A 12,934-nucleotide genomic window follows, 5' to 3' on the forward strand; every position below is an offset into this window, starting at 1 on the left:
TATGTAAGAAGTGCTCTCTGGCTATTTTCATGTCTACTAAGGTCGTCATTCTAGAGATTTGAGTTCCTTCCTGACTTACAGAAGTTTGTATTTTATTTTTGCAAAACAGACCTTTTCCTTAGAGCGTTCCTTTGAGGAGTGCTTTACAGCATAACACAGCGTGGTGATCCGACCGGATAGTGTATCTGGTCAGCTGGCACACTGTATTAATCTGCACAAGTGATAGATCTAACCCAAATGTCCGGCACGAGCCCCCAATTTGTAAGAGGATTCAATTCAACACTACAGTTAAGTCAATGCCTAGTCTGGGATACTGAATGGAAACCCTTATTGATATATCTTTATGTCCAGTTCATGCGTTCTGGATGACTACCCCTATATAACACCCCTCTCTAGGAATCCCCCTGATCCCACTGAGCCAAGAAGTAGTTCTGTTTTGCAATTTAAAAGGTTTATTTGAGAATTTGAACAATATAGATATATATCACATTTTATAATAAATTAATAATTGGATATCACACTTAATCTGATCAGTAATCAATAATGGATAGTCTGGCACTAGCACACTTGTGAATAGGAACAGAAGAATAAGGTGGTAGGGAATACTTTTTATAAGTTCAGATGGATGTAATGTTGAATGAAAAATGCAATACAGAAAATACTCAATATGATTTCAACAAAACAATGTAATCACTTTTCTCTGGCAATCCCCTCCCCCCTTTTATGCAATGCAAGGAAATGGAAGGAAAGCACACAGTTCTCAGAAATGCAATCAAATGTAATTCAGTTCACCCCAGCAAGCTTAGACCACAGAAGTTGGAACACAGGCCCAAAATGCTTTTACATGTGCTGGCAATGAAGTGAAAAATATGCTAAAATGCTTTTAATTCCCTCTTGAGGTTCAGGGTGAGTGGTATCAAGTTAATATTAGTCCAGGCTCACTCTAGCAATGATTCAGGGATGGTTCTTAAGAGGCAAACGAATTTTTAGCAAGGAAACTAAGGAAGCTTCTGTTTTCACATGTGGAGAAATTTGCAAATCGCGGCAAATTCGCGAGTGTGTTTTTCGCGATTGCGGCAAAACTATAGGGAATCGGAATGCGGTTCTAGGTTTGTTGAAAAGCTGAGATGCCAAGCTTTCAGAGAAAAGTTACTGCAAGTCTCTAGGACAAACGGTCACGGAGATATCAGCGATATGGTAAAGGTCGTTTTTCAGATTTGAAATTTTAAAGTTCAAAAAGACAAGTGACAGCTAGCAACTAGAAAATGACAGGTGACAGCTTTACAAATGACAGGTGACAGTTAGGAGGCAGTTCTACTTAGATTAAAATAGATTGAATTATATTATTTTAACTAAGAGATTGGTTCTGCACAGTCTTGCTGGGTACTCACAATATATTTTTGAAATAGATGGGCCTCGCCACGGATCTGGTCAGGTTTTAGACTAGACTCTGGTCTGGTCTCAGCACTTCACAGTGATCTGGGTCAGCTCTCTCGTTCTGCTAACAGGGGTCTGGTTCAGCTCTGCTCTGCTGGTCTAGCCTCTCTGGATTCTGGAGATTGATGGATTTGAAGTCTGGATCTCTGGATGTGGTATGGTCCGGCAGAGCGCGTTGCAGCAAATGGAATTGAATGTCCTGACTGTCTGCTTTTATGTGTTTTGAAAGTGGGTGTGTGTGCAGCATCACTAAGCTCTACCCCTCTCCACTTTTCATTGGCCACTTCATCCTCTTCCCCTTGATTGGGGGAATGAAATGAAGTGTCATCATGATGAGGTCTGTTTATGATACAGAGAACCCACCCCTGTCAAATTACACACAATCTATATTTTGACCCAAAAGACATATTTGCACAGGTACACATTTGTTTAAAATTACATGCACCCATCACATATCACAGGAGGTATACCCTGTCCAAATCTGCTCTTCTTGGGAGCTTGCATTCAGAAATGGCAACATTTGCACTTTTTAACTGATTTCGTAATATCGGACATTACCCCAAATTTATACACATGTGCGCAAGGAGTATGGACATTACTTGATGAAGTGTCAGATTTTTAACATGCATACATTTTAAGTAATACCCTCTTAACTGCTAGTTTGCCCCCAGATCATGCCACTGGTTCTAAAAACCTCTTAAAATGTGGGCAGAAAAATCACAAGAATTATGGTATCATTTAAATAATTATGACAAGTCCGTACTATGAGTTATTCATCTTTTTCTAAAACCATATTCTGGCTACAGGGGTGTGTCTTTTCAGGTCACATGGTACAGAAACCAGTCTTTCCACTTTCTTCAAGCTCAGCCTCTGTCTCCAGTTTCTCCCCCTCCCAGTTTCTGCCAAGAGGAAGCCGTTTTTATTACCCCTGCAATAAACCATCTGCCTGGGCCCTGGAAGGCCCATTGTTCAAGAGGAAGCCATTTATGGCCACTTCCATAAACCCTCTGCCTGGGTCCTATGTTTAGCCTCTAGCAGTCCCTTGGTAATCCAATCAGAGAAGTGTCATATCCCTTTTGGTGGGAGCAGCAAAAGGCGGGTAGGCCTGGGAACACAGCAGTTGTGCAAGTCTCAACTCCTGACGGGGGTAGCAGGTGGGCAGAATTCAGTTCCTTAAGCCAGGCCCCAGCTAATGTCACTTTTTGTTACCCAGTTTAAGTCAAGACAATGTTTACATATGCAGCTAGAATGCTGATTCTAAGTTTAAAACTATGACATTAAAACAATTGCAACCTATGTGACACTCAAAAGTAGGTCACTCATTTCTTTTAAACATTTAGATTTTTTTAGTGTCTTTCAGTCCAAATTTACTTAAACTGCTGAAATCCACAGCTCAGCCAGTCTTGTTATAAATCTTCAAGTCACTTCAGAATATAACTTTACATTGGATCCACCTCTCAGTAAGTCTTTCTTTGGCCTGCTTTGGGTTCATCTATTCAGTTTTACACTAAAAAAAAAATCTGGTGGTGTTTTAAAACGCCGGCTTTCTGATAGTGGTGAGTACTGGTACTGCAACCATTTTTGGGATTTAAGAAAATGAATTCCCCACAATTCTAGGTTGCTTTTGGCAATCTGCATTGCCATTCCCAATGGTTTCAGACTACTGTGTGGGTAGTCCAATGGTGGTTTTAGGCAGTACCCTTCTGTGCCCATAACATCGGCAAAAAGAGTGGCAGCCTATTCTTCATGCATTTCCCTGTGCATTTTCTGGGAAGCTCTGGCCGTCATGATGTTTTCCATGTCAGTACTGCACAGTTTTTGAGGTAGGGCTCGGATGCATGGGTAAAAACATCCCACAAGACCCATGCTGGAGAACAACAGTTACAGGTAAGTAACTTGTTCCTTCTCCAGCATGGGGTCTGGCATGGATTCACATGCTCATGAATAAAGAATACATAGCAGTACACACATGCACAACCACGGGAGGTGGCAAAGGCTCAACATTAAGCATTACATCAAACTCAACATTAAGCAAATCTTACCTCCTCACCAGGCTCACCTTAGGCGAACAAGTTGCGCAGCACTGCTTGGCCGACCCTGGACTCCTCCCTGGAATCCCGATCGACGCAGTAGAATTTCGTGAAGGTGTGCGTCGACCTCCACGTAGCAGCCCTGCAGATGTCCAGCAAGGGCACACCAGATAGGAACGCCGTGGTAGCTGCGATCGCTCTGGTGGAATGGGCTCTCGGACGGCCAGGCAGCGGTCGGTTTGCCTACCGATGACAGTACATGATACAGCCGGAGAGCCATCTGGACACCATCCGCCTGTCTTCTTCTTCACGAGGAAGTATCTTGAGTAAACTCCGGAGCCCCGAAGCCTCTTTGGGACGAGCTTGATGGCGCCCTTCTTGAGCATCGCCTTTACCTCCAAGAGAAGTTGAGGGACGTGATGTTCTTTCCAGGCCACAGGGGGGACGCGCGGGCACCTCTTTAGAAACTCGAGCGCGTGACCCTGGGCTAGGGCGTCCAGCACCCAATGGTCGGTGGAGATGGACTCCCACACGCTGACGAAGCTCGCCAGCCGGCCTCCCACCGGGGTGCTTCGGCGGGGGCCCGACGCCACGGCCGATACAGTCCTGCTTCGACGAGGCTTTGCCGCCTTGACCTCCTTGGCGACGATGGCGGGGCCCGCCTGACTTGCCTTGTCCCCTGTAAGCTTCCTGCGACGACGAACGGGCCGCTTGACAGTAGGTGGAAAATCCACCGCCGGAACCTTTGGAGGCACCCTGTTTGCCTCCGCCACTCCGAAAGGGCGGCCGCCGTTGCTGGAGAACCCCAAGAGCCCGGGCCGTCTCCGTGTCTGCCTTGATGGCTTGAAGGGAATCGTCCACTGTTTTCCCAAACAGGTTGTTTCCGTCGAACGGCATGTCCAAGACTCTGGTCTGCACGTCCTGACGAAAGTCAGTAGCCTTGAGCCATCCACGCCGCCTAAGGTACACGCCGTTGCCCAACTGGCGAAATCCAGTGTCAGCGATGTCCGTCGCAATCGTTATGGCGTGGTCCGACGCCACCTCTCCTTTCTGCAAGATCTCTAGGGCATCCGCCCTCTTGTCGTCCGGTAGGAAATCCAGCAGGGGGGCCAGTTTGTACCACAACTCCCTGTCGTAGCGGGCTACGATAGCCAAGGCGTTGGCCGCCTTAATCGTCGTCGCTGCAGACGAGATGATCCTGCGTCCCGTCGTATCCAATTTCTTTCCCTCGCCGTCCGGCGGGGAGGTCGACGTAGAGGCCGCGCCCCCCCGCTTTCTTCCTGGCCGCCGCGGAGACGACCGAGTCTGGGGTCAGCTGTGCCCGAAGGCACAAGGGGGCCGCGTCCGGGACCCGGTACTTCTTCTCGTACTGATCCCTTCTAGCCGGCGTCGTGGATGGGTTCTTGAGGAGGGCGAGGCCCTCATCCCAAATATCGTCCAGTAGAGGTACGGAGAGGACCGTCTTCCTCTTGGCTTTGCGCCGTTGATAAAGGAAACCTTCCTTCTTCTTCTCTTCCGGGCAGAGCTGGAAAAGCTCGGATGCCCTGGCGATCATGGAGTGAAACGATCCAATCTCGTCGGGCGAGGAAGCCCGGGTGGGAGGTGACGACGGCAGATCCTCGTCGTAAACCTTGTCGTACGTACCCGTCGCGGCCGTGTCAGTCCCCGTCAGTCCCCGTATCATCCCCACGAGTCGTGGACGGGGAGGAGGGCTGAACAGGGCGCGATGGCTGAAAAGGAGGTGGAGGATGAATCCTTCTTCTCTTAGGGGGAGGGCTCCCAGAAGGGCCTGGCTCCGGGTCCCCCGTCGGGAGCGGTTCCTCCGCTGGTGGTAACGGCAGTCTCGTCCTTATCTCCGAGCATAAGGACTGTATAGCCAACAAAATGGCCGCCGAGTTGTCTTGCGGCACTGGTTGAGGGGAGTCCGACGGGCGGTCAGGAGCCCCGTCGGCACCCTCGACGTTATCGTGGTCTCCTACGTCGGGGTCCCTCCCGACGGGCTGGTCTTCTTCCACGCCAACGCCATGGCTTAAGACTTCGATCAGCTATTCCTCAGAGGTTGAGGCCGAATCCACGACGACCTCCTGCCCCCCCTTTTTCTTCTCCGTCAGAGGTTTCACGGGGGTCCTGTCGATGGGCATAAAAGAGGACTCCCTCCGCGGTGGCAGGGAGACTCTGAGCCCTGAGGTCGCCACCACTGGTGTAGCCTCCACAGGCTGAGCCAGGGCCGCCGCGACTTTCTCGATAGAGGCCTTGGCCGGATGGATTAAGGCTTTCACCACCTTAGGTGCGCTCACCACCTTCTCCTTGGGGGGAGGATCACTGCCTCGCTCTCCCTCCGATGGGGCCTTAGAGCTCGACCGGGGCCTCTCCAGGAGCTTCGCCGGGTGCTCGGCCTTCCTCTTACCCGAACCAGAGCGTTGGCTCGTGGTTGATGGTGCCGGGGAGGATGCACCCTGCCTGGCGCCCGTAGAGCCCGACCGTTCGGCGCTCCCGGTGCCAGCAGACTCGCAGTGCTTGGCCTTGTGTTGGACACCCGTCGCCGGGGCGTCCTCAAAGGTCTTAGAAGACCGCTCGGATTTCTTCTTCTCGCCTGACGGGCTCTTCCCTTCCAGCCAGTTGGCGAGACGCTGATGGCGGTCCTTCATGGTCCGCTCCGACATATTGCCGCAAAACGCACAGTCCTTCTCCACGTGTGACTTGTCCTCATGTAGGCAGTAAAGACAAAAGGAGTGTTCGTCCTCCTTAAAGACATTCTGAAGCTGGCATCCAGGGCAGACCCTGAACAGCTTTCCGGGCGTCGAGCTTCCCTTCTCCTGGGCCATGTCCGAGATGGGCCTGAGAAACTTCTGGAGTCCTCCAAAAGCGTGGCTCGACGAAATCTTCACCCTTGAGGGGCGTAGACGAATCCCACACGGGTCCCCGTTGATCGGATGAAGAAACGGTGGAGCTTGAGGCTCTTTTGACCGAAAAATCGAAGTTTTTGAGGAAAAAACGTGAAAAATAGCACTAACGCTCGAGAGCAATAGCACGAGGATCCCAACACTTGAACGTGCGGTAAAAATCTGAAGATGGCTGCCAGAGGCGGGGCTTAGGTAATGGGCAGTCATTGGCTGTGGTCAGTATTACGCAGAGATCAGTGATTGGTTACTACTACGAAAGACAGATCAGAAACTAAACTGATACTGGTTTTTTCTTTACCGAGGATTCCCAGCCTGACGACGGGGAATATTCATGAGCATGTGAATCCATGCCAGACCCCATGCTGGAGAAACTTTAGTTATGCAAAAAGTCACCACACAAACATTTCTACTGTACAGTATATATATATACACAATACATTTCATAAAGTGACAAATTAGGAAAACACAACCCCAACCTGTTAAGAGGGGGGTGGGTAAACACACTAGGTGCATGAGACAATTCTTCGGAGTCGTTCCCTAAATTTCTAGTCCAGCCTTAAGAAGTGGGGAGCCTTGTGCTCAGAAGTACAGCTGTACGTAAAAAACGCACAACCGCGCAAGTGAAGCAGAAAACGGTCTTCTTGAGAGGGTTGTAGCAAGTCAGGAAGGGGCTTGAGGCAATGAAGAATTGGTTCCCACCATTCAAGTAGGACCTACCCTTGGTGGCAGAGCAGTTTTCAAAAGGTGAGCATAGCTAGGGAGCGCAGGCTAACCCAGCTAAGAACAAATACCATTAGGGGATATTCATGCGTAAAAAGGGATCTGTTGTGCATGGGGGGCCACCGGTAAGTGATGCAAGTACTCACTGACCCTCGGCACAGTACAGACCAAACTTTGGCAGTTTAGTTGAAGTCGCTCTCAGCGGCTGCGGGATAGAACGATCGTCCGTGAAGGGACAGTTGCCTTTTCTTAGCTTCCTAAGGGGGTATGAAGAAAATTCTGATGCAGCAGGCTGTAGGGCACAGACTGGTAGAACGGCAAGGCACCTATAGTGACCGTCGCCAACAGGTAGTGACGCAGGAATTGCAGATGCGGGCAGTGTTGCACACTCTACTAATTAAGAACATAGAGGAGCTAGCCCTGCAAAACTTGGCGGTAGAGGGCACCGGACCACAAGAAAGCAATGTCCCAAGTCTCGGGTTTCAACTCGAGATGCCGGTGGTTCTGCAAGATACCCTGAGGTAGAGCTGGACAGTTCACTGGATGGCCCAGGAACACTTCCAAAGGGGCTCTTCAATGGTTAATCAGGGGACACCGAGAGTAGTTGTTCCCAGTACTCCAAAGGGGTGAAGCGCCTTGGCAGGCCTTCTTGATCCCTGAAGAAAACAGGGGTCCAACGGGACAGCAAAGGTTGAAGGGTGCCAAAACCTTCTAGAGCTTCTCCGGCAGTTTCACGTTTTTTCGTGCAGGATGCTTGGTGTTTCTGTAGTTCGGGAAGAACTCTCGACCCGGAATGGATACAGATCCGCTTCTCTTATCGAAGATTAGCTTTGCACCAAAATCGAGGACTTCCAATGGAAGATCAGCTCTCATGCAAGCATTCCATTTGTGGACCAATCACAGTCCATAGTGATCTCAGTAATTCAGGCACTCCAGGCACCAGTAGTGTGGATTGGGACCAAACAGTCCCAACCCGCTTCCTGGGACAGACAGACAGACAGACACACACACACACACCTCTGTTGAGGGTGTCTATGGCCATAAAACAAAAAGAACCCAGTGGACTGCATTGGAAGGCACATTGTGTTCTGTTGAAACGTTACCAATAAATGGCACCATAGTGGAAGACTAAGTGAAACCTAGTTTCCATGCACTGACCACCTGAAGGACGTGTCGGTTTCCCCATAACAAGTGAGCAAAAGCCCAGGGGAGTTCAGCTGAAGGCTGGGCTCCACTGAAAAAAGTCAGGATAGGAAAGCCAAACAAAAGCAAACGTTTGGGGCGGGTCTGCAAATGGAGGGAAAATCACACCTAAATGAAATTTTTCCTAACACACTTCCCTCAACCAGTTTCTTAGACAAAATGCGCTACAATACCTGAACTATATGTTACATTTCCCTTCTTCTATTTGGGCAACCAAGCTCTTCTAAATATGATTAAAAACCCAGACATTTTAGGTAGTGAGTGGTGAAGATCTATGGACAATTGGCTGCTTTCCTAGCTGTAATCTATGTATGTCATGTAAACCTTTTTGTCCATAGTGCACTGATCGACAAGCATTGAATAGGCAATGGCCCCATCCAAATATGCCACATTAGGCCCAATGATAATCCTGCCCCCTCGATCCCCCGCTCCCTGCCTCTCCAGCAGGGTCTGGCAATGGAATATCTTTGAGTTCATAAGAAAGGCAGCCAATACATCCATGCATTTAAAATTGAATGGCACCTGCTCCAATCTAAAGCTGTTGGCTTTGAGGGAGGGCAAAAATCAGCTGCTTTCAAAGAGTGCTCTTTATTTCGACTCAACATGTCAGCTCTGCAAACAATCGTGGGACGTGCTTTAGCGGAATAAGCAATGAAAAGTGCTTTCAGGTTTTTTTTTTAATTTTTGTTTTTAAATCATAGGACACCTACTTTTCCCTTTACCATTCTGTAAAAGCAAGTGTCCCTCCTAGGACATATTTTGAGTAAATGTAAAAGCTAAACATGTATAGTGAGCCAATGCTTCTAGTCACACAGAAACACAATCTGCAAGCCGATTGCACCTTTAGGCCAAGTTCAGTGACAGGTTTGGGAAGTGCCCAGGTCATGTCGAAGGTCAAATCTTTGGCACAGGAACTACTTACCCTGGCCAGAACCACTGGCCATTTACAGAGGCAGAGTGGCCATTTGCCAATTCAATGGGGTTAGGAGGCCCTGTGGCATGGCCTTTAGTCATGGTCCAGCCCTTCAGGTAACAGCCGCTTTGAGGTTGGGGAGGGCTCACGGCATGGCTGAAGGCCACTGCCATGCCCTGCTCATGGCGCTGCATATGCCAACACAAACTGCATGTAAGTACATATATTTCCAACTGGACTTGCAAGATATCTCGGCTGAAGGAGGGGAACCCATGCGGGTACAGAATATATCAAAGTATTAAATCTTTCAAGGTATTTATGTCATTTGTATAGTGCCCAATGCCATTGGTATGGCCGCAATGCGCTGTGAGGTGAATGCCTTTGGAGGACTGAAGTCCAAGGTATGAGAATTGAAGGAGGATTTTTAGAATGCGTGTGTGTGTGTTTTAGACAGCACAAAGGTAGGGAGTGGTGGCTAAGTCCTGTTAGCGACCCATGGGGATCTGGCTAGTGGATGGGTGCTGTGATAGACTGTCAGGAGAGTAGGAGAGTCAAGGAGACTGATTATGTGCCCAACTGGACCAAATTTGATGTGGGGCTCCGCTGCATTCTAATGGTCGAGGTGGTGTGTGTTATGGAGTAGTGAATTGCTGCAGGTGTCTGCAGGTGAGTGGCTGTGCCGTCGGCGGGATACGGCTATGTTTCATTGAGATGGAGTGCTATTTGTACAGAGTCCCTGTAGGATTCGAATTGCAAGCCTACAGCACTATCCCTGTGGGGAAAGATGCAGAGTAGTGGCACCAGACAGCGCGGTTTAAAGCCTTCAACAATATCTCAGTAATGATGGGGGCAGGGGGTAATTTTTTATTATCACTGTGGAAAAATTGCCATTTATACTGGTTTATTTAAATGTTCTATACCATTGGACAGCGTAGAGCGAATACCAATAGCTAGGACATTTAACTGGTGTTAAGCACATCTCATACCTTCTAGGCGAGTTCACTTTCGACAAAAGAGTAATTCTAGACTTCCAAAAGGATTTAGGAATTTTTTAGTAATGAGAACAACTCTGAAGTTAAATGCTCTTATTCTCCATTTTGGTGAAGCAGATTAAGTCGCTCATGGGTCAAGCTAATTTTGAAGTATTTGTTGCTGAATTAGTTATAGTAATGTTCTTTTGTGGGTTACATCGCTATTGTTGGATTGTAATCTGCAATGATTTCATTTGTTCATCTGTCTTTTCTTTGTTCCAGGTGTTGAAAGATCCAGGGAAACCACAGTCGAAGGGGAACTTCTGGTCTGTGGATGTCTCCCGAATCCCTTTGGAGGCCCTCAAGCTGCAAAACACAGCCATTGCACGGCAGGGTGGCATGGTACTGGCAGATGACCTTTCCCCGTACATCCTCCATGGGTGGAAGTATAACTGTGAAGAGACGGCCGGTCAACCTGAAGCGCCGCCTGTCCTGCCCACCTGTACCAGTGACAAAGTACACCAACCCAGCAATGTTTCCAAGATCAATAACTCTTTCATGATTGACTCTCTGCTACATGACATGGAAGATATGAGTTTGCCAGGGAAATCTCCAACTGCTGAGAACGGTATAGAAGCCACTGAATCCCATCAGTATGTGCCTACTGGTAATGGCCTTACCACCCATAATCATGTGTGGATCCCTGCTCAGTACCTTTACACCTCTTCCAGACCACCTTCCGTTTCCTGGAGACCGTCTTATGGCCTTGGCTATACCTACAGCACACCAGTAGATCCAAGAACGTTCTCTTCCTCCTCCAGTCTTAGCACCATCTCTTCCATCAGCTCAATCTCAGACGATGAGAAGGATGCCCATAACCGGAGACAACAAATGCACCCTCGCAAGAGGCCCAACAAGCGCCCAAGAGTGGATAACCGGGTGCATGGTAGCTCGAGATCTGACTCTGACGACACTGATGACCAAGATCCTGCAGAGTCTCCCAAAAGTGCCCCCCTTATGCCATGGGAGCTACCAACCTCTTACACCAAGTGTGTGCCCCCCAACGCTGTAGCCCCACCAAGTGCTCACCACTTCTTTCCATTCTCCAGCCTACCCAGCCTGCCTCAATACACATATAAGCCGCCGATTTATTCCAGTCCAGCTTATTGGGGTGTGATGCCTTCACACTCTAGCCCTGTGCCACATTGCCATCGGCCCCCAGGGCCAGTGGATTTAGACAGCATGCTGCAGGCCGTCCCACCCAACAAGAGCGTCTTCGACGTGTGGTCAAGTCATCCTGGTGACGTGCTTCTTTACCCACCGTTTTTCACAATGCCCCCGTTCCCCAGTGGCACAGATCTCATCGGGCCACGGCCGCTTTAGTCCATTGTCGGTATGACATAGTGTTGTGAAATGTAACCTGCCTTAATAGACTAAAGGACTAATCTCATCCACGTCTCCAACAGCTTGAGCACTGAACTGAAACAAAAGCACGTCAAGATGGCCAGTGTCAGGGGATCATGGCTTTGCTTGGAGGACAATTACCACAGTCATGATACTTTATACTCACATTTGGAGTGATAGGGAGTGAGTTCATCCACTTCAAGGTTGACGTTTCAATGTTGGCCAAAGGACTTCGTCTTCAGAGGAATGGGGAAGGGTCTGTTCTGTCATCAGCCGGGACTGAATGGAATGTTTCCACATGTGACTAATTTGCACATTAGTATATATTCAAACAATGCTGTTTTTTTCTAGTGCATTTTACAAAATGATTGTGAAACACTTGAGAAACTTGCTCTCGTACCTCCTGTACATATGCCAGTCAACAACTCTATGTAAATGTTTCCTTTTTAGGGCAATGTTAAGCCTATTATTGCTGAATTCTTTTGAAGGGCATGTTGATCAATTTAAGTAGCAAACTGGAAAGATTATTATTCAGGGAATGTCCGATAAGTTTGCAATGGATTTTGCTGCTTTTGAGATGGAAGTGATACAGACTTGACGATCTGTTATGATGTTGTTTTTGTAATTTGCACACAAGAGCCCTACATAATTCTAATTCTTGGAAAAAGCCTTGGACAATGATGTGTTTTTACCAGCCTAGTGTATTTTACAAATGTTTAACTGTTTGTCACTTTAGTTGTTTCTTTATTTCTGGTAAGGTTCTTGGAAACACAGATTTTGATTTACCGTGGCTTTGAAATAAGGTTCTTGTACTTGCAATGGCAGGAAAAACTGGAGAAATAGTTTTTCTTGCAGAACTGCTACATCGTGGATTTTGGGCAAATAATGGAATTTCTGATACCATAGTTCTGATGTTTTTACTGTGGTAGGTGTATGTTTCTGGGCTTACAAGTTTATATTATGGAAAAAGGCAAGCTGAGGAGTGCTGGCGCCCTGAGTATCAATTTGTCCTGTTTTTCAAAAGTATTTTTATATTGTAAGCCGTGACAATGTATAAATAAGATTTTTATTTTTACCTAACTTTTCTGTACGTATTTCATAAAAAAGCAGTAAGCTGATGACCAACGTACGTACTGGAGACTGAGTGAATGTACATCTTGATGTGAGAAAAAACAGCTTATTTTAAAAATGTACGGTCACTACCTATAAAATGGGGAATGACCACATTAAAATAGAAACACTCTGTCCAAATGTACCTAATACAGAGTTCATCACACTACAAATTAAATCACACCACTACGTCACATAGCTCATTTTAACTATTGCACAGATGTAAATTACCTGACATTTAAG

The 12,934-nt window shown here is 47.7% G+C and overlaps 1 protein-coding gene across 1 annotated transcript in view; it reads left to right on the top strand.

The window, feature by feature from the left end:
• The window catches only part of LOC138498006 (forkhead box protein H1-like), an 82,981-nt gene extending 70,322 nt beyond the window's left edge, over positions 1-12,659 (top strand). Inside the window, exon 3 of the mRNA XM_069621787.1 lies at positions 10,460-12,659. Coding sequence (XP_069477888.1) covers positions 10,460-11,560 — 1,101 coding nt within the window. The 3' untranslated portion in view covers positions 11,561-12,659. The remainder of the gene's footprint in view (positions 1-10,459) is intronic.
• Positions 12,660-12,934: the final 275 nt, after the last annotated feature.

The sequence above is a fragment of the Ambystoma mexicanum genome, chromosome 5q (assembly GCF_040938575.1).
Source record: "Ambystoma mexicanum isolate Mex_15411 chromosome 5q, UKY_AmexF1_1, whole genome shotgun sequence".
Taxonomy (NCBI): domain Eukaryota; kingdom Metazoa; phylum Chordata; class Amphibia; order Caudata; family Ambystomatidae; genus Ambystoma; species Ambystoma mexicanum.